General features: G+C 36.0%; 2 protein-coding genes across 2 annotated transcripts; both read left to right on the top strand.

Moving 5' to 3' along the window:
* Positions 1-12,690: 12,690 nt before the first annotated feature.
* Positions 12,691-15,296, top strand: ripply1 (ripply transcriptional repressor 1). The gene is made up of 4 exons (XM_065287835.2): positions 12,691-13,162; positions 13,631-13,709; positions 14,401-14,474; positions 14,635-15,296. The coding sequence occupies exons 1-4, from the start codon at positions 13,092-13,094 to the stop codon at positions 14,834-14,836; spliced, it is 426 nt and encodes a 141-aa protein (XP_065143907.1). The 5' UTR covers positions 12,691-13,091; the 3' UTR covers positions 14,837-15,296.
* Positions 15,297-16,082: 786 nt separating this feature from the next.
* LOC135776577 (transmembrane gamma-carboxyglutamic acid protein 3) lies at positions 16,083-22,328 on the top strand. Its single transcript, XM_065287389.2, has 4 exons — positions 16,083-16,176; positions 17,067-17,112; positions 17,667-17,827; positions 19,925-22,328. Exons 2-4 carry the CDS (start codon positions 17,103-17,105, stop codon positions 20,474-20,476), a joined length of 723 nt encoding a protein of 240 aa, XP_065143461.1. The 5' UTR covers positions 16,083-16,176; positions 17,067-17,102; the 3' UTR covers positions 20,477-22,328.
* Positions 22,329-22,426: the final 98 nt, after the last annotated feature.

Genomic DNA, 22,426 nt, shown 5'->3' on the forward strand with positions numbered 1-22,426 from the left:
CAATCCTTTTTAAAGGATTTCATTTTTACTGATAAAGCCAAACAAAAAATTATTAATAATTTTCACCTTGCACATCGTGTTTTGATTGGAACACACTAAAATGCATCACTTCCGGTTTAGTTTAAAAAGTTTATTTTTTTTAATGCATCCCAAAGTTTAAATATTACGCCCCAGCAGATGGTTGGCACCCCACGCAGCCCCTTTCCGATCCTCCTTCTGGTTTATCGGCCGTCATTTGTCACGTACAGTAACCACATTGATTTTTAAATCAGATAAAGTTTCTCTACTATGTTGACACAGATTTAGTATTGAACGGAAATTTCATTCAACTCCAACAGTCGTGTCCAGATTTTTTTTAAGGTTTAATTACACATAATTCACGATAAATTAATGTATTTTATAAAATGTCATAAAACTGGGGCCCCCCGGCACCATCTCGCGGCCCCCCTGGGGGCCCCGGACCCCAGTTTGAGAACCACTGCTTTACATTATGTAGGATGATTTTATACAGTGAACGGTAAATAACAAATATAACTTCCCAGGCTGCAGGTCAAAGTTATTAACACCAATTATCGCTGATTATTTACTTAAAAATGCATTGTTTCGCGATCTTTTATACTAAAATGATTATTATAATACAATATATATTGTAAAATGTTAAAAATGTAAAATATGATTGGACTGTTCATTGGGTCACAGTGAGGTCTCCCGGGTCAGGGGTGATATGTGTAGGTGCAGCAGTGGGAACAGTGATCATGTATTTGGAGGTGTCGGTCCAGTATGAGGGTGAGAGGAGTGTGTCCATACAGAAGTGTGACGACTGGTGTCATTCACACACCACCTCAAATGAGCTCAAAGGTGTTGAGATGCACACGATACAGTGCAGTCTGAGCCTAAATGTTTATTCCCAAATTCAGCAGATGTCAACTCAACCTATATGACCAAGACACAAAGCGAAATATTTAGTTATGAATGAAAATGAAAAGCATACAGCAGCCATTCAAACATTCAGATTTAATGCTTACTATAAAAAACTGTTGCTTAAAATGTATTTGTATTATGATAATATGCGACCTCGTCTGAGAAATCCAGACTGTGTGTAATATACATATGAAGCTTTATGTGTTGCGCAGGCATTGAATACACTCTTATTATGTCTCGGGATTGTCATTCTCATCTCTCCAGAGGTCATTTGTGGAGGTGTGTGTGGATGACACCCGTCCTCGCACGTTCACGAACACACTTCTCCTCACCATCTCTGCTCTCTCACAGTAATGTACTCGGTTCCCACAATAGCACGTGCACACTTAGCCCTCCGAACTAGACACGCACGACCCCACTGCGACCTATAATGATACACACTTATTAGCGCTCTTGTCCCACTATCGGTATTGTTTATATTTCTTTTTCATCCCCAAACATTGTTTGTGACAAAGACGTAATTGATGCATTTGGGGGAGAGGTGTGCCAGTCAAAATGCTTGGGTCAGATAATTCCCAAATGGGTTGGGTTTGTCCATACATAATTTAACCCAAGTGGCTAAAACAACCCAAAGCTTTTTTAAATATAGCAATGCCCTTGAAAACAATCAGAATACATAAGCTATACTTGAAATGTTAGCTTGCAAACTTCTTTAGAAAATGTAAATATCTGGTTTTAGTTAATAAAGTTTTACTTAAAAACTACCATCAGAAAGGCTTCATTGAAATTGATTCAGAAACTAACAAGATATTTAAGATGGGGGTTGATCTGTGAGTCTATCACATCTAGATGACCCTAATCATCATTAATTCTCTTATCTATACATTTCTGACCATTTGGTCTCGGCACCCTAACACTAAAGTAAATTCAAAAGCTTATGTATCTAAAATCTCTCTTTGACCTCAAATACTGGCCAAATACTTTCTTGGCAAAATTAAAACAAAGCTTGAATTTGGATTCCCTAAGAATTTCATTTTTGATCCAGTGATCGCTTGTACAGGATTTAGTACACAACACATTTTTTATGCTTACAGATTTTTGCATAAGCTTATGGTTATGCCATAGGTCAGCGTCCAGGTCATGGATTGAGTATATGTAGGTGCCGATGTGGGAATAGCAGCCTTGGCTGAAGGTCTTGACCCGGGCACGTGTGTCTGAGCAGAAAGTGAGGAGAATCGTGATGATCTGCCGTGTGAGGTCTGGTGTCGACTCAACACCTCCTCAGATAAGAGATGAGGTGTGAGGAGCACGAGTGAACAGGGTCACTAGACGGTCGTTGCCTTAATGCAATTCTGGTAAATTAACCTTTTCATCTTAAATATAAATGCAATCATTTAAGAAAAGTATTTGAGTTTTGTACTGATACTATTAAAAAAAGTTATTTAAACAAAAATGTGCCCACGTTAGTCCCCAGCATCACTTGAGGGTTAAACTATAAAGAGTTTACCAACAGCAAATAACAGCAATTTTAACTTGTCCTCCATATACTGTGCTGAAGTTTTATGCCATCATGCCACAATTAGATGGATGTTGTTTTTGCAATTATATAGGGAACATTTACAGTATAATTACTTCTTAGTCCCTTTATTAGAATACAAACAGATAATAATATAAAAAATAAGCTCCTCTTACACTTGATCAAAACCAGGAACCTGCAGGCTCTCTTAAACCTTACTGAAATAAAATCCTAAGTTTTAATTCTAATCAAATGATTTCAGGACTGTTCTGAGTTCAGGTTGCGTTTAGTGCCAAGCCTTGGCACTTACTTTTACCAGAAGAAGCTATTTTGTTCAAATGGTGTTATTTAGTTTTGTGTTAATATTTCCTATATTCTGTTTTGTATTTTAATAAAGAGACCTGAAAAATACATATGGATGGGCATTAAAACTAATTTTAAAACATCAACGCTGACATTGGCCTAGACTTTTGCACAGTATAGTGACTGTATATTTTCTTCGACAGTATATTAGCAGAGATGTGAGTTGGTTACAATCTGTAAGTGTTAATAACACACTTGACAATCAAAGAGCTTCATGTTGGGCGGTAATTAAATGAATCAAATTAGGATGTATAGTCAGGCTTTAACAACTACTTAATAAAAACCATAATGAAATTTGGAGTTCCTGGAAGTTCCTGCGGCTTCATCAGTAAAGCATGCTGTTAGCAACGCATATCAAAAACACGCATAGTAAAAAAAGTATCAGTTGAACACAGTGTATACATGTAAGTAATTTAAAGGGGTTTGCATGATGCATACATGTACAGTAAATGATCTAATTTAGGTCTGTGTACCATTGTACAGATAACCCACATCAGTGATGTAAGAGTTTGGAAAATACTTTTATTTAAGACCAATAAATCGGTTAATCGGACAAAGTAATCATTTTTAGTTCTCTACCAATAATCCTAGTCATATAAATAATAGATGATTTACATAAAACACACATTTTCTAGAGACATGGTTGATGGGTGTGCTTTCAAAAGTCATAATAGTAAAGTAGTTGGAGTTACGCTCCCTCGTCAAAACTGAGCATTGGCCAAACTTTAAACCCTTTAACTGTGAATTTATGATAATCCAGCATTTCTTATCTAAAATAATATAACTTCACTCTGAAAAAGAAGATGCTGGGTTATTTTCAAAAAGGGACAAACTTAACCTGTTGGGTTGTAATTTAACCCATGGTTTAATTTTTGTTCTTGGTTAAATTAACCCAACGGCTGGGTTTGTCCTTTTGGACCAAACAGCTCAAAACTACTACTAAATTATTATTTTTTTTATTTTTGCAACAAGAAACAAAAATAAGTAAAGTGAAAAAGTTCAAGTTTATTAAAAATAAATTGTTTAAATAACTTAAAAATGTTACAGGAACTCCAAATATTTAAGTTGTTATACTTTTCTTTGTTAAATTAAGTTTACATTACTTAATATACATTAATTAATTAGTTGAAAATCATTTTTTACAGTGTTTAAACTGTATTTCTTATAAATATTTGATGTTTTATAGGCTATAATTCTCAATGAAACTGTTGTTGGGTTAAAGCGGGATCGGTGTGTATCTGTGTAGGTGCTGGTGTGGGAACAGTCACGCAGGTCTTGGTTCGTGTCTTGTAACTGGGTGTCACTAGACAGAGCAGAGGAAGGTGAGAGAAGTGTGTCCATGAAGGTGTGAGGGCTGGTGCCTCTACACACACCTCCCCAAATGAGCCGTGGCGTGATGCTTACGTGAGGAAAAAATGGGTCACCCAAATAAACCTCCAGAAACTGTGACCATGAACACAGGTTGACCTCATATTGGAAGAGCCATGTAAACAATTCATTTTCTGACTGCTAAACATGAGCTTAATGCTAAATCATGCTAGCTTCATGCAGTATGTCAGATGAGATAATACTTTATCATCGCCAACTTTTACATTTTGAAAGATATGCATTTTCCCAGATGCACTGTGAGACACAACACAGAAAGGGATCAAGGATGTTAAATGGCTGTAACCACTTTTATTCTCATCTAATCTGTCCTTTTAAAAGCCTTCTGTATGGACACGGCTGAAAACCATAAACTGCTTTGGGGTTCACATGTTTGAGCTTTGTGCTGCCACCTGTTGGACGACTTCTTATATTGATTTATTTTTAGAGCAATATCTAAGACATAAAATGAATTAAAGGTCACGTTCTTTCTGATCCCATTTCTTAAACCTTAGTTAGTGTGTAATGTTGCTATAATAGCATAAATAATACCTGTAAAATGATAAAGCTCAAAGTTCACTCCCAGGCGATATATTTTCTTAAGCAGAATTCCCCTTTTAAAGCCTACATTGAACGGTCGGTTTGGACTACAGCCCTCTACTTCCTGCTTTAATGACATCACTAGAACAGTTTTTTGACTAAACTCCGCCCACAGGAATACTTCAGTCGTCATCTAAGCTAACGGCAAGCTGAGCTGCTATCGAATCACAACACACTAATCAAACTACACAATCAGAACTCGTTATGTATTTCTAAAGGAGGGACTTCATAGAACAAGGAAGAGATCAGCCCGTTTTTAGGGCAGTGAAAACAGAGGTATAGAGATAAGTAAATTGTGTGAAAAATACTGCGTTTTTTTTACACGTGAAACGTGAACACATGTCATATTGCGCACTGTAAACACAATCAAAGCTTTAAAAACACACAAAGAACGGGAGCTTTAATGAATTATTGATGTATTGTCACCCTGCCTGGTGGAGTTAAGTCAGTTTTTTTTGTGAATTTCCCCATATTAAGAACTTTCTGTGAAAATATAACCTTGATATCTTTGACTGAGTAAGATCATGTTAAAGATTGAAATCAATGTGAAATTAAACTTTGATGCTCATAATCTCATGATTAGATTATGAGACTTCAACCTGGATATATGAACAGGGTCACATTTAAGTCAGGATGGGTCAGATTTAAGTGAGAATACTGGTGCTGATGTGGGAACACTGGTATTGGGACTGGGACATGGAAGGTGGAGTAAAGGGTGAGAGAAGTGAGTCCATTTGAGGCGTGAGGGCTGGTGCCTCCACGCACACCTCCTTAAATGAGCTGAGGTGTGATGCTTATGTAGACGTGAGAATGACAAGACACTGGAAGACAACATTACCGGACACTCTGACCCTGAGCTGGGGTCATAGGGTTATGTTTATCATTTTTAAAGGTAAAATAATGCATTTATCCAAAGTTATTGTATAGAGAATACAAATATAGAAAAGTGTACCTAACCCTATTTTCAACTCAGGATTTGGTCAAAAAGGGTTAAATTAAGCTATTACGAGTGGTATTTCCCTATAAACTGTAAACATTGTAACCCTGTAGGGCAAAACTTTAAGCTGTTTGTTACTAAATCTTTACCAACATGGCTCAGAATATGATTATCGGATATTATTGTGCCTTTAAAGCCTCAGTATGAGCAAAAACCAATACATTCAAGGTTACTGCTGAGTTAGCGCTATATGCTAGTTAATGCTATATGCTAACATTTAGGCTGAAGTTCTACTGATGTTACAGTTACGTTTTGCAACTTACCACTCAGAAACGTCCATTTATAATTTCCAAAATTGATTATTCCTCAAAATCTGTATCTATGTCTGATACAGACTCAAACATAAGATCTGTTTACACAAACACAGAGCTACTGAAAAGAGCTGCTTCGAGAAAGAGCCAATCAGAGCAGAGCTCAACATTATTATTCATCATGACCCTTTCAAATAAGGTAATAATAGACCATTTCATTCTAGGGTTGTAAATAGACATGTAAAACCATCTCTAAATCATTTTTTGCATTTATTAAACACACATAGCTCCAGAGGTGGGTAGAGTACCTAAAATCTGTACTCAAGTAAAAGTACAAGTACTTAAAATGTACTCAAGTAAAAGTATCAGAATTTCAGACTACTTGGAGGGTTTTCACAAACATCTCCTTAAAAGTCTCATTGCTCTGCTTATATGCAAGTAAAGCAGCCTATCTCAGTCCTGCAATGGGTACATTAACATCACATAACATGTCATTTGAGAAAAAATCTCAAACACACACACAGATGTTTTCTGACGGTTAACTCTGTATTTATTTTCATGTTCACAACACAAACTTGTCAGCGTCTGCCTTTAAACATGCAAACAGTAAACAAAAAAGAATGTGTGTGTCTGTTTGTTATCATGTTTTTATATGAATAGGTTATTTTCATTGCCATTAAAGTGCATTTACTGAACATAAACAGGAGCTTAATAAAAATTATCATTTTAGAATTTCATATGGAACTTCTGTTTGTGCAAATCAACTCTACATCTATTATAATATATAATACATGTTTCTTTAAAATCAAACTTTATTCTTTTATTTTTATTCATTCATTCTTTAGGAAAGATTTAAACAAAATACAATCCCGTTTTTATTTGAATGTATTTTCTACACATTAGTGAGGTGTCTGGATTTGTGTATAAATGCAAGACGTCATTACATTATGCTGTTCAGTTTGTTTAGTTGTGGGGAAATGATATGGATATGTGCAGATGTGAACGTGCTGTTTGTATGGTTTAACTTACACTAGGTTTTGTCATCGCTTGCACAAGAGTGCATATGGCAAAAAAACCTCGGACAGTGTGTGAAATGACCATTAATAGTGTTCAAATAGACATTACTGACACTTACCAGGTTGGATCTTGAAATTCCTGTACGCTGAGATGTCAGCTCGTTTATTAAACAAAGCATGCATCGCATCATGAAACTATTCTTTTTAACCTCTTGGAGTGAAAACATAGACCGAACTTGAAGCCACACATGATCTGCCTCCGATATCTCGCACAACATACACGCGCCCTCATCTGCTTCTCCTATCATCTACGCGCGGTCGCGTGCGCTAAAAATGGTGACCGCGCGGTCGCGCGCTAAAGGGTGACGCAGCCTGTCTTGCGAAACTTTCGAACACGCCCTATGAACTTTTAAAAATATATATATTCAGTAACTATTACCATTTGACAGTAGTGCAGTAACGCCGCCAAATGTAGCGAAGTAAAAGTACAGTTTTTTCAATAGAAATGTACTTGAGTAAGAGTAAAAAGTAACCATCCTTAAATTTACTCTAAAAGTACTAGTTACCCAAAAAAATTACTCAAGTAAATGTAACGAAGTAAATGTAATTCGTTACTACCCACCTCTGCATAGTTTCTAGGTATCAGAGAACAGAACATAAGTGCATTCTTTGGCACCTTTAAGTTCCAACTTTCATTTTATGCCTGTAATCCAAAGAAGCTTTTATCCAAAGTCACTGGGAGATACAAATAACGAATATACATTTATCAGTATGTGTGTTGCATGTGAATCAAACCCACAATGTGTTGCACTGCTAATGTAATGCTCTACGAATTGACCTATGAGGACAATTTCATTCTAAATTAAGCTTTAATACTTTACTGGTTTCAGGAGACACACACCAGTAGTTTAGGAAATGGCACTGGGTAATTTACCAGGGGTGAAAAAATGCAGGGCTATAAATTCAATGATGCTTGTCAGAAAGAGTTTAAGCTTTAAGCTTTAAGTGTAATGTAGTCCTGACCTTTATAGTAATAGCTGCAATAAAATGCATCTTTATTGTAACCAAAAAGTTTTAATGGAAGGTTAAGGACTTAGAGAGCTAATCTTCCCTCTCAACCAGTTTACAGTCAGGTAAACAAGTAGAGCAATACTTTGTCTATTAGCAATCAAATTTCACCAGAAGTGCATGGCAGCCATATTTTAAATTGAATAATACACTTCGCTTGGGGTTAGAACAACTTTCTGTTACATTTCAGACATCCTAACCCAACCCCCAACTCTAACCCCAAAAAATAGTTTTAAAATTGGAAGTAAAACATGTAGACACCAATGCATAAAATTACACCCAAACATCAAAGATTAAAAGAATAGGACAAAAACAATGAGGTAAAAAAATATAAAATGCCTCGAAAAAGAAAGTGCTACGTACACAAAAAATATTTATAGAAATTCGTGCTGAGTGGCACAAAAAAGACATTCATGCTCAATGGCACGAAAAATCATGTCCATGAACACAAATAAATAAATCAAATATTTTGTGACTATACCACAACTTTGAGATTTTGAAATTGTGTTGAAAGTTAAAACATATCAACTTAATTGTATAAGTTGTAGCAACTTATAAGATAAATAAGTTGAAATGAATTGTAAATCTGGGTTGAAAATTGAAGGCAGCAAATAATTTTTTACAGTGTAGTTTAAATAAAGAGTTTGGTTTTCAAAATGAGATAACTTTTAAATATTTCAAAAATCTGTTTTTTGATTTAATATTGATTTAATATTAATCAAACTGCAGTTGGTTTGTTTTGATTTAATCCTTAAGGACTAAAAAAATACAGCTAAGTAGCACAATAAAACACAATAAAAACATGATAACATAATAATAAACATGTATTTCAAAAATTAAAAAACTGGAACCAGATTCTTCAAATATTTTAAAGTAAAAAAGTATGTATTACAATGTTTGCTTATTACTTATATTTAAACATTTATTTGACAGAGCTTACAAAAAAAGCAAAATTATTATGAATGAAAGTATTATTTTCTGGGGGGGGCGCCAGGTTGGACACAGTAAGTGAAATATCAATATATTTATATGAATACATATCAGATTATGTCTTATTAAGTGACACAGTGCAATTAAAAAACAGAAATTCAAAAATTATTCAGATGTTCACAATTTATTTATTGTTTCCTACTTTCTTTCAAACCACACTTCTAAAGCAAAACTGTGAATCTGAATAAGGAATTTCCCTTCTAAATACTTTAAGTTACTTTTAAAACATTACTGCGCTCTCAGTGTTAATCTTGTCGTAAGGGAGAAGTTATTGCCTGGTTACTGCATTGTTAAAATATTTCACATAAAACATATGACTTAATCACACATTAATATCCGTTAGTGAAGAGCAACACACAAGACACCCACAGCTACTTTTAGTTTGGATTAATCATTTATTTATTCTGTCAATAAAAAAAAAACAAACGTAACAAAATAATGAATTGCAAATTCATTCATTCAAATGAGAGATTTGATATATTCTGAGTACCTTATCATGTTCATGTTGTTTTAAATTAAAGATTTGTGTTGACTAGGTTTAAAGAAAACACATTTGTCAGTCATGGGGAGCGGTGGGCTGGTGATTACTGACATTCCTGACCATGGGGGAGAAGATTTTTTAAGAGCTCTTGGTGGCAGGGGGTTTCCAAGACTCAGAGATCAGCAAATGTTAAAACAGACTGGGACTAGACAGACCACCATAAGCCAGAACACTCCCAAATGAACAGAATAAACAACATACCTTTTATTGCCACACATCTATCTATCTATCTATCTATCTATTTATCTATCTATCTATCTATCTATCTATCTATCTATCTATCTATCTATCGTTCTATCGTTCTATCTATCTATCTATCTATCTATCTATCTATCTATCTATCTATCAATCTATCGTTCTATCGTTCTATCGTTCTATCGTTCTATCGTTCTATCTATCTATCTATCTATCTATCTATCTATCTATCTATCTATCTATCTATCTATCTATCTATCTATCTATCGTTCTATCGTTCTATCTATCTATCTATCTATCTATCTATCTATCTATCTATCGTTCTATCGTTCTATCTATCTATCTATCTATCTATCTATCTATCTATCTATCTATCGTTCTATCGTTCTATCGCTCTATCTATCTATCTATCTATCTATCTATCTATCTATCTATCTATCTATCTATCTATCGTTCTATCGTTCTATCTATCTATCTATCTATCTATCTATCTATCTATCTATCTATCTATCTATCTATCTATCTATCTATCTATCGTTCTATCTATCTATCTATCTATCTATCGTTCTATTGTTCTATCATTCTATCTATCGTTCTATCTATCGTTTATCGTTCTATCTATCGTTCTATAATTCTATCAATCAAACGTTCTATCTACTGTATCTATCTATCTATCATCCATCTCTCTATCCATCTATCTATCCATCCATCCATCCATCTATCTATCATTCTATCGTTCTATCTATCATTCTATCAATCGAAAGTTTTATCATCTATTGTTCTATAATTTTATCATTCTATCTATCATTCTATCTATCATTCTATCTACCGTATCTATCTATCTATCTATCCATCCATCCATCCATCCATCCATCTATCTATCGTTTATTGTTCTATCTATCGTTCTATAATTCTATCAATCAAACATTCTATCTATCTATCTATCTATCTATCTATCTATCGTTCGTTCGTTCGTTCGTTCGTTCTATCAATCGAAAGTTTTATCATCTATCTATTGTTATATAGTTTTATCATTCTATCTATCATTCTATCTATCGTTCGTTCTATCTATTGTTTTGTATCATCTATCTATCTATCTATCTATCTATCCATCTATCTATCTATCTATCTATCTATCTATCTATCTATCTATCTATCTATCTATCTATCTATCTATCTATCTATCTATCTATCTATCTATCTATCTATCTATCTATCTATCTATCTATCATTTTATCATTCTATCTATTGTTCTATCCATCGTTCTATTGTTTTATCATTCTATCGTTCTATCATTCTATCGTTCTATCAATCGAAAGTTTAATCATCTATCTATTGTTCTATAATTTTATAATTTTATCTATCTATCTATCTATCTATCTATCTATCTATCTATCTATCTATCTATCTATCTATCTATCTATCTATCTATCTATCTATCTATCTATCTATCTATCTATCTATCTATCTATCTAGCTATCTATCTATCTATCTATCTATCTATCTATCTATCTATCTATCTATCTATCTATCTATCATTTTATCATTCTATCTATTGTTCTATCCATCGTTCTATTGTTTTATCATTCTATCGTTCTATCATTCTATCGTTCTATCGTTCTATCAATCGAAAGTTTAATCATCTATCTATTGTTCTATAATTTTATAATTTTATCTATCTATCTATCTATCTATCTATCTATCTATCTATCTATCTATCTATCTATCTATCTATCTATCTATCTATCTATCATTTTATCATTCTATCTATTGTTCTATCCATTGTTCTATTGTTTTATCATTCTATCGTTCTATCAAAACAGAAATCTCTGTCTGTCTAACTACCTACAAAAACATAATTCTCAATTTTAAGTGCATATATTGGCAAATTTATTGTGTATATTTGTTTAATTTCAAGGAAAAATGAGATTTATGTAGTTGTAGTACAACAAATTAAAATAATAAGTATGTAGACATATACAAAAAAATCTGTCTCTCTGTCTGTCTGTCCATCTTTCGATCTATCTAAATTAACTTTCTTGGTCATCTTGTTATATTTGACTATTTGAAGAGGTTCACTTGCTCGTCAACTCTTTCAGTAATGAGATTAGTCAAGTAAACACAGCAGTTTCAATCATGGTAAATGTTAATCGCATTATCTGTTGCAGTAATAGCACGTTGCCATCTCCATTTGTGCCGTTTGCCTGATGCGCGTCAGTTTGCTGGCCCTACAGGAGGTCGCGGTGACGCAGTCGCGCAAATTTGCTCCTCCAAATGGAGCAATGGAGTCCATCAAGCCCCCATTAGGACCTCATTAAATTCTCTTAGTGAGATATTTTGCACCCTTCTTAACGGGCTGAGGTGCGAGCGCGTGCTTTAATACAAACAGCGCTCGAGGCGCTCTGACTGACCGGGGGTCTGATTAAGTTTTGGGGGTTTTGAGTGATTCTTGCAAGTGCATGAGTTAAGAACTGTCTCCAGATCAGTTCATGTCAGTCAGAAGCGACAGACAACAAGCCGCAGGAAAATAAGTTTAAGCAATAGACTTGCAGGAGTTTTGTACTTCTTTCATATTTAAAGACCATTTAAAGTTAGCATAAAATTAAAGAAAAGGCCGTTAATGTTTAGTTGAATTTGTTGCGTTATAGCAACTGTATAAGCAATTGATGTTTCATGATGGTATTAATCATTAGCAATTAGCGCGATTTTATCCACTTTTTTCAGCAATGATGTACGAATTATATGTTAATTTTTAACCATTACCGTCAATGTTAGTTTGTGTGATCACGTCTGGAGAGTTTTTAATTTAATGTAGCCCCAAAACCTAATAACTAACTAACAGTATTATATATGACCCCACTCCTGTGTCGATGCCTGTGGTGTCTTTCTCACAGATGGTGTGCAAGTTTGCCCCTCTGTGTTGTTGCAATAATCTCAGGGTACCAGAATTCTCACCCTCACGCTGGGGCGCATTGTTTATACAACTGGAAAAGCCTTCACACCAAAATGTCTATAGCAGCCTCCATCGCAATCATTTGGCAAACAGCACCAGGCTCTCCAAACCCCCTCCTTTAGTCATTTGGCATTGGCACCAACGTCCTGCCTCCGCCCCTGCGGCTCCGGCTTTATATAAAGCCCGGCAGCGACTGTGCTTCATTCATTCACTGACCTGCCGAAGACTCGACGCCTTATACTTATCTTCCAGCTCCAGCACCATCAAATTTTCCTAACCGGGACTATTTGGGAATATCTCCCTGAAAAAACAAAGATGAATTCCGTGTGTTTTTCCGCTCCTGTTTCTAATACTATGAAGACTGGCATTCAGCAGACAAATAGCAGGTGAGCATTACATAGCCTACTTCATTTACCTACATATATTTGTTATATAATATTAATAATGCATTTATTAATTTAGCAGACACCTTTATTAAAAGCGTCTTACAAATTAGAGAGCATTGTGTGTTAACGAATCCTATTATTATCCGTTACGTTATAATTATTCACAAATACAATTAGATAAAATAACAGGTTAAAAAAATAACTAGTAACAATAAAATGCGATAGCTACATTAGCATGCCAATGACTATAGGCGAATTTAAAAAAAAAATGGGAGCCTATCTTATTAAAATTATCGATCTTTTGTAAATCGCAAGTTTATGTAAAATACATCCTTTATTATAGGCCTACTATCTATGTATAATGTTGCATTAACCTATAAAATATATAAATATTTTGTTGTTGTTGTCCTGTTTGTTGTGTACGCATCGTTTGATTGACACTCACCATGTTGCTCGTGTCTTTCACAGCCTAGCTTCCCTGTGGAGACCGTGGCTCGTGACCCGCAAGGATGCACAAACTGAATGCAGGAGAACCAAGATTGCTTGTGTAAGTTTTTCTTTTCATCATTTTAGTTAAAATAACCTTTCAATTGAATTTTTATCAGTGGTGTAATGTTATTAAGGTATAATATGGACTTTTATCAGTGTGACGTCATTTATCAAACCACAGCTAATTCCACTCAAACAGCACCTAGGAGAAAAAAGCAAAATTTACAATTGATGTAATTTTTTATCTTAATAATGTTATATGGTGACTCGCAGATCATTAAAGGGTGGCAGCAGGTAACTTTAAAGTGCCAGACAGCCATGTGTTGTGCATAGTCACGTTACGCCTGAGCAGAAGGTGTGACTCTCTAGCACTGAGCCACACATTAACGCAAAGTGAGGCTCAACTGCAGCACCAGAGACACTCTGCCATATGGCACCACAGTCTGAGTGTGAATACTGAGCCTGTGCCCAAAGACGAGGTGTAGGGAGAAACAGTTCCCAGAGACGAAGCGCTCGCTTGCCAAGATTTAAGCAGACACCTTAAGGTTTTGGGAGGCAGTTGGAATCAGTTTCCCACAAACACTTTAGCCTGACACCCTCCATGTCACAGCTTTCGCATCCTGCCCTGGGTGTTATACACCCACGAAAGCTGGCAGTGATTTCACCTCATAAATACCGTACAGGAAGCCTTGTTTGATGGTTTGTGTTTTGTACATGTGGTCTTACAAGTCTTTTCTCACTCTTTACAGCCTTACTCCAGGCCAACAGTACCCAGCAACACTACAACAGATGCCAAAACACAGTCTTTCCAGCACCCAGTCAGGTCAGTACACTGTTCATTTTGGTTGAGCAATAGTTTTGTAACTCAATTTCATTTTAGCCCTTAAATACCCCTAATCCTTTTCAAATAAACTGATAAATTTAAAAAAGTGATACCTGAAGTTTTTCAATGTTTTAAATAACATTTATTTTTTGTATTTTAGGCTTTACTGGCCCAGATCAAAGTCTTTTGACTACCTCTTCAGTGACGGTGAAGCTCTGCTCAGAAACTTCCCAGTGCAGGCCACCATCAACTTCTATGATGAGTCAGATAGTGAGGATGAGGAGGACAGCTGTGAGGAAGATGACGACAGTGACACAGAGGAGTGTGTTAAACTTAATGGACACTTTACCAGATACAACTGAGTCTTCAAACTTATCCACGGTTCTATGAATGTGGACGTTCATAAATTTAATATAAACACTGGATAATGATTTATTAGAGAAGTCACTATATTTAATAATTGAGAGAGCATGGAAATGTCATCTGTCTGAGCATGCAAAGCACAGCCAAGGATGATTTTATTAATACGGATTTTTTTTCATGCCAAAACATCGGCATTTTGGAACAGAACAGATAAGTCCTGTAAAAAAGTAATTCCTGTTGGGAACAGCAAAATGCATTCCCACATTGGGAAGTGTTGTGTCAGATTGATCTCAGGGTTCATGCCTTCTTTTGTACATAAAATTCTATTTGTATTTTATTATTTTCATGCTTAACTTATGATGTGTGTACATACAGTACATTTTATGTATATATGTATTTATGCCAGATTGTCTACTTTTGTACTTGTGATTTATAATAAAATCTATTTAAATGAGTGCATACCTTGTGCCTGTCTTTATAGATGTCTTTATTTAACTTACTCATGTTCCTTTGATGTTTTCTGCCTCTATCTGTTGACCAGAAGGGGTCTGCTGTTTATCTTTGCTTTTAGACAAGAAGAGGTTTGATAAAGGACAATGTCCTCTTAAGAATGTTTGATGTTTAAGATTTGAAGTCACAGGTCAATAAATTCCTGACTTGATGGTTTCATTACCTCTCTGAATAGATAATTGAAAGAAAAAGGGCAACAAAAAAAAACACATATTTATGATATTTAGCACCTTATTTGATGGTTATACATTTTCAAATGAGTAATATTGTACTTTTATTTTTTTTAGATATTTATTCAGATTGACTAAAAAATAAAACGTATAACTAAATAATATACATTTTTAAATAATCTAATAATTGCTATAAAATGTTCAGCGATGAAAGAGTGCAATAACAGCGGTTTGAATTATGGGTAATGCTGTTTTTTACCACAAGGCGTGGCATCGCGAGAGACCCCTGACTCTGTTTTTATATCGTAGCCTGTCTCTTTGAAATCTCACGTAGTGTCGTTGCTCCACAAATATTCCGATCAGAAAATAACATTACAGTTTAGACATAAATGCGCAAATGCCTGTTGAAATAACCTTGGAGACCTGTATACGTGTGCACGCACAGACTACAGTACCCAGTTTATTTTTCCCCCACTCCCCTCGCATTCAGATTTTTGCGCGTACGTAATCATCGATATTATTCCATTGGACAATCAGGGGGAATCCGTGGCTCCCATTGGTCGATCAGCATGTCAGTCAAACCGCATCTGTGACTCATGTGAGCGTTCCCTTGTTGGAAACAGGGATGAAATGGACTAGCAACTGCAACAGCCTGGAAGGTAAGCTTTATTATTCATTTGTGTCTCCGCATACGGTCAAAACATAAACATTGTTTTCTTTGAGTTTAATAAGAAATAAAAATATTAAACGGATGTGACACAGACATCGCTGTTTTATGAAAACCCCTACACGGACAACAGTCAGGTGCTCGGACTGAATATATATCTGATTAATATTTGATTTGCTTTCAGTGAAGGCAGCTTGAACTGTAATAACAGTACATGGTTTTGTCAATATTTCTTTAAAACTTACAGCATACTTTATTTCAGAAGAAATAATTTGAACGCACCAAAGTCGACAGAAATGAACGTTACCTATGCTTTAATGTTTTCAATGTCTTTTCGTTTTCATAGTTACAATATCGTTGGTTGTTTAAACAGTATGCAGTTTGAAGACTTTACTAAGGGCAAATGTACGGCGGTAGTTTAGTAAGTAACTAACGTTAGTGAATTAAATGAATTGGTTAAGAACTGGAGCTCAACTGATATAAATTTAGCTCGCGCATCTCTCTATCTGCCCGCTCCGTTACTATGGGAACATCCTCCCCCGCCCCTCCTCCACCTCATATCAGCGTATCTTACGTAGATTTATAAAGCAAGATATCAGTTTACAAATGGCAATATTTAATATATTGTGGTGTGAAGTTCAGATAAAAGCATGTTTCTATTCTAATATTGTTTTTAATAAGGTTATTGTGTGCCTGGTTTTAAAACGGGTAATATTTGATTATTACAGGTCATTTGTTGTTTGTTTTCCTGTGAAATGAACCAAAGATTAATTTATAATATCAAATTACCATAATAATTTATCGCTAAAAATAATCATATATTGCATAAGTAAACTTTTTTGCAAGTTTTAACTCTTTTAATGCATTTCCTCATCAACCCAGGTCACAATACCTCAGCTTAAGGTCTCTTGTGGTAGCATGGCAGCAGGTAAGGACCATGTCATCCATATCAGTTTTAACAAAATTGTGATTTAATAATGCCTTTACATTGGTTGTGCTAACGTCACAGATAGTGCATGGTATCATTTATATCATATCAAAACATGGTTTTGTATTTCTTAGGTATTGATATAAAAAAAGCCTTGTAAGTCATGACATGCCTTGTTAAATGACACAAACTTTGACGTGATAGATGATGTCACAGGTTTTAGGGTTCTTGTAACTCTTCAGCCAGTCAACTGTGCTGCACTTATTTTAGCTTTGAAAAAACCCAAATGCACTTAATTTCTGGAAATCCATTTTTCATAAGATGGAGAATGATGAACGGATGGAAAAAAATGAATCCGAGAACAGTATTAAAAATGTATATCCTTCTTAAAACTTTAAAAAGTTTATCTACTTACAAAACTTTAAACTATTAACTGGCAATACAACTATATTACACATACACACGAACAAACACAAAGTATTACTTTGCAAATACAGCCTTGTTCTAGATGTATCTGCTTTCCAAAGAAAACACAAAGATTTTCTCTATCTCAGCATTCCTTGATGGGAAGAATGCAAACTCTCTCCTCAAACGTTTTCCACGTGCCAATGGCTTTTTGGAGGAGTTTCGGCAGGGCAACATTGAGAGGGAGTGTGCAGAGGAGAGCTGCAGCTTTGAGGAGGCCAATGAAGTGTTTGAAAACAAGGAGCGTACGGTAAGTCTTCCTTCCATCTCTCTGTGGTCTCAGCCTCCGACGGCACGTTTGAAGTTTGTCTGCTGCGATGTACAGTGCACCTGATCTATACCGTATGCTTAGATTGTGATCTACTCAACTTCTGGTTATCAGTATTTTTTTAACTCATCTTTGAATATCATAATAGCATATATAAAAGTTTTACCTGTCACAGTAATTTCTTCATGCCCTAAAATAGCAACTTTAATGCAACTCTACACCCTTGCCTCATTTATTAGGGGTGCACGGGGCAAAAACTAATGTGGGGTTAGTTGTAACACGGACTGTTAACATTGTTGCACAAGGTTGAGCGTTGTTTTTTTCCCACTGCCAAAAGATGATCTCCTGCAAATTATTGTAAATGTATAATGTTTTTCTAGAGAGTTATTGATGAACAAGTGTTTTGGTGGCGTGTAAGTACATTTTTTCATCATATGTTTTTTGGTTTCTAAGTTGGGTGTGTAAGATACTAAATCCAATGCTATGTCATATTAATCAGTGTCTTGTTGACTAAAACATAGCATCATTTTGAAATATGTCTGCAGCTCTTAACAACTTTTTTGGTGGACTTGAAAATATTTTGACCCAGCGGGGTTAATAGCTGTGTCACAACTAACCCCTCATCACTTACGATATGAAATGGCTAAAATCAGACTTTGATGCTCATTATCTCATAATTTGAAACTGTAGTATGGTTATTACAGACTGAGTCACATATAAAACATTTTTTTGTCATAATTGTGCTGCTTTTTCTCACATATTTAGACATTTGTATCCATTTATAATTGAACTATTGTTAGAAAAGGGCTGGATGAATTAATACAGTGTGGATACCTGTCTATTATAGACAGATATATAAACAATATCCACTTCAAGTATATAGACAAAAAAGTATTGAAATATTTGCCTCCAAACTTAATTTTTATCAAGTGTTACAACTAACTACCCCACCTATGGGGTAAGTTGTAACGCTTCTGTCATGTTTGGTGTAATTGTCCAAGAATGATAAGTAATAGAAACAAACTTCAAATGTTCATTTGTAGCAGAGATGTGTGTGTTGCTTGTGTAAAAATATAATTAATCAAACTCAAATATTTTTTGAATGATTGAGCCAAAACCAAAAAGCGTTAGGTTGTGCCCTGCTCTCCCCTTTATGCAGACTGTGAATATGCAAATTAGTCCCTTCCTCATCAGTCACACAGCTCGGACCATACATATGAATATAGAGACTGTCTGGAGAAAATGCTTAACAATAAATGATGAATTTCCCCATGGCTTGTCTTAAAACACCATATAGACATATAAACAACAATAAAAAGCCTGATTTTCCCCACATTAAGATTTTAAAAGGAAGCAATATGTTTCACAAGGCTCACAGGCCACGCAATTTAAAGAAATTGCAAATAGCTCAATTTGCAGAGTTTTGCGAGGTTCATGGGATCAGAAATGCACTGCATAGTACATGAATACACTACAATATTTAGGCACATTTCCAGACAAGATGATGGTACATTTGCTACAATGAAAGCTGCTTGAAATCCGATCTGACCATTCAGACTGAGATGCAGTCCAAAAAAAATCTAATTTAAATCAGATATCCTACCACATAAGGATGTGGTGTAGTAGATCAGCCTTGCAATACATTTTTTTTTTTTTTTGCTTTTTGTTATTAAGGTTACAAACGAGTTAACAGATTATTAGCGGTATCTCCACAATCCACTTTTTTCGGAAACATTGTTTTATCGTGATTTGTGCCTACATCAAGAACGCAACAAGGGGCGCGCTACGTGGAGTAAAGGATGCATATACCTTTTTTCTGCGTCCGCATTCGGCTTGCGTGCACAAGCGTCCGCTGAGCTTTCAAAGTATACTGACTGAAAAAAATCTAAGAAATCCCAGATGCATTTTCTGTGTATTTTCAATAATGTCTCTATGAAAAGAGCTTTTTAGTGCATTCAAGCCAAACATTTTATCAATACGTTGTGTGTTCCCTGGGTATCAAACCCACAACCTCTTGCAATGCTCTACCACTTTTACACAATTATTTCAGTCATTGCTAATCTCCGACTTCCTCCCCAGATGGAGTTCTGGAAGAAACGCACCGTCTACACAGTAAACACCAATGCTGATTCGCGCTCAGAGCGGCCGGACACTGTCTACATGGTAGTGCCGCTGCTGGGCGTCGCTCTTCTCATTATCATCGCGCTCTTCCTCATCTGGCGTTGTCAGCTGCAGAAGGCCACGCGACGGCGTCCGGCTTACACCCAGAATCGCTACTTGGCAAACCGGAACACCCGCAGCCTTCCACGCATCCTGGTGCACCGCGACCCACCCTCGCATTCAGAGAACTCGCATGCCAACGAGAGGCCTAGCGTAGTGGTCAGTGGTGCGGAGAGGGGTGGAGCTCCCGTCACGACCCAAGACGCCCATCATCACGCTAACCACACCCCGAACAATCGCTCGCTGTACGTACAAGATTCATCTTTGTCCGTCGCATCCCACTTGTCTGGGGCCACCCCACCACCTTCCTACGAGGAAGTTACCGGCCACCTAGAGAGCAGCAGCGACGAGACGTCCGCCCCCTACAGCGATCCTCCGCCTAAATACGAGGAGATTGTTTTAGAAAAGTGAAAGGATAGGGACACATGTGTCGCCACCAAACGTAAGGGAACATTTGCACTAGTTCCCAAGCACTTATCCTAATGTGGATCTCACTCGGAGCAAAGCGTGCCAGTTTTCCGAGTCATAAGCAGTTGCCTTGTGTTGTCGGTCGGTACTGCACTGGTAAACATGGTCGTTTTAGATTCAATCACATCCTTAAAGTCGCATCTTCTTCTTTTTTATGCAAGGTGTCCTTTTTCGCACAATATCTTCATTCCATGCACCTTTTACTTCTCTTTTTTAAGCTTTCACAGCACAATGCATGATTCTCAGCTGCTACCTTTGAGAAAGATATAAAAGGGTCGGGAAAAGTTTCGGGTATAATAATCGGGTATCAAGCTTCAGAATCTGCTAGCCAAAAATGTGGGAAAACAGGTCGATGTGCCAAATCGAAAACTGGTATATCCTATGAATGATCAGACGCGATGTGAGACACTGTGGACGTTCATCAGACTGATATCAATGTGTGGCCTGTCCGACTCCTTTTCACATCATTTACAGGCATTGTTTTATCATTTCTTCAGCAACACAGAAATGTAAACCCTGTGAATTCTTATACCAGCAGTATCTCTGATTCCTTAGGATTAGTAATACACTATCGTGTAGATTGTAACTAACTCTGAGTAGAAACAACTATCCGAATCACACGACAGCAAGACCATCTGATATTGTTTGCACTCTTATGTATGCACAAGCGTTTGCTTGTTTACAGACACGTACACAGAAATTGTATTAGAATGTAATGCGCTCATATATATCAAGCACAGAGGATCACCTCTGAAAACAAACTCATCGTAGGCCTTAGCTAATGTACAAATCAATGGTCTGCTTGTGAATCTACGGTTAGTTACCTCAAATGCTGTGCTCACACAATCACTCTTTCCCAAAACACAAATGCACAAAAACCCGCGTCGAGGGCCCAATCACGGATAATACGACATTCCAGGCCTTCCGATTCCTGTTGTTTTTTCCTCCCCCTTATTCTCAGACTGTTTACAAGTGCTTAAGTTTGTATAAAGTCTTGACATCACTGGGTGCTATACTGTGCTATAATGCTGCTTGTTCTCACTTTGTTTTAGCCTTCACTGTCTCTTCATGTACGTGTGTGTATCTCTGACATCTGGCTTGTGCGCAAACCAAACTGCCCATCTATAAAATGCGGCTGAATCATGTTTTCCAGCTCAGGTTTAAGCCAATGAACTGCTGCCGTTGCAGTAAACGTGTAAATAATCTCTCACACTGCCAACTTTCGAGTGACTGGGATATGTTAAAAGAGCGGTGTTGTCATTAGACAATGTTGTGCATCACATGCAAGATCGACGTATAAAAGTATGCGTGTAAAAGTATTGGCAAGCAAGTCTGATGGAGCCTTAATATAACCACTGTATTACAAATGCTAATGCTAATGCTAAAAGACCTTAAAGGAATAGTTCTCCTAAAAATGAAAATTCCGTCATCATTTACACATCCTCGTGTTTTTTTTAAACCTGTATGAGTTTTTTTATTTTGATGAACACAAAAGAAGATATTTTGATAAATGATGGTAAGCACTAACCTGATTGTAACCACCAGTGTTGTGGGTAACGCATTAGTAACGTGCATAATATTACTTTTCTGAAGTAACGAGTAAAGTAACGCATTACTTTTTAAATGTACACATTAATATTTGAGTTGCTTTTTCAAAAACGTAATGCAAGTTAGTTTTTTTGTTTAATTAATTAGATTATTAACCCTTCTGGGTTGTTCAAATTCACTACCCTTTCGGGTTGTTCGTGTACAAAAACGGCCACTAAATTAAACGGCGGTAAAAATGTACCAGATAATTTTTAAATCTGTTAATCAATCTCAGTATTGATCAAAACTACCAAATGTTTACAAAATTTCCATGATTTTAACTCTTTAATTGCCAAGTTCATAAGT

The sequence above is a fragment of the Paramisgurnus dabryanus genome, chromosome 18, assembly GCF_030506205.2.
Source record: "Paramisgurnus dabryanus chromosome 18, PD_genome_1.1, whole genome shotgun sequence".
Classification (NCBI taxonomy): Eukaryota; Metazoa; Chordata; class Actinopteri; order Cypriniformes; family Cobitidae; genus Paramisgurnus; species Paramisgurnus dabryanus.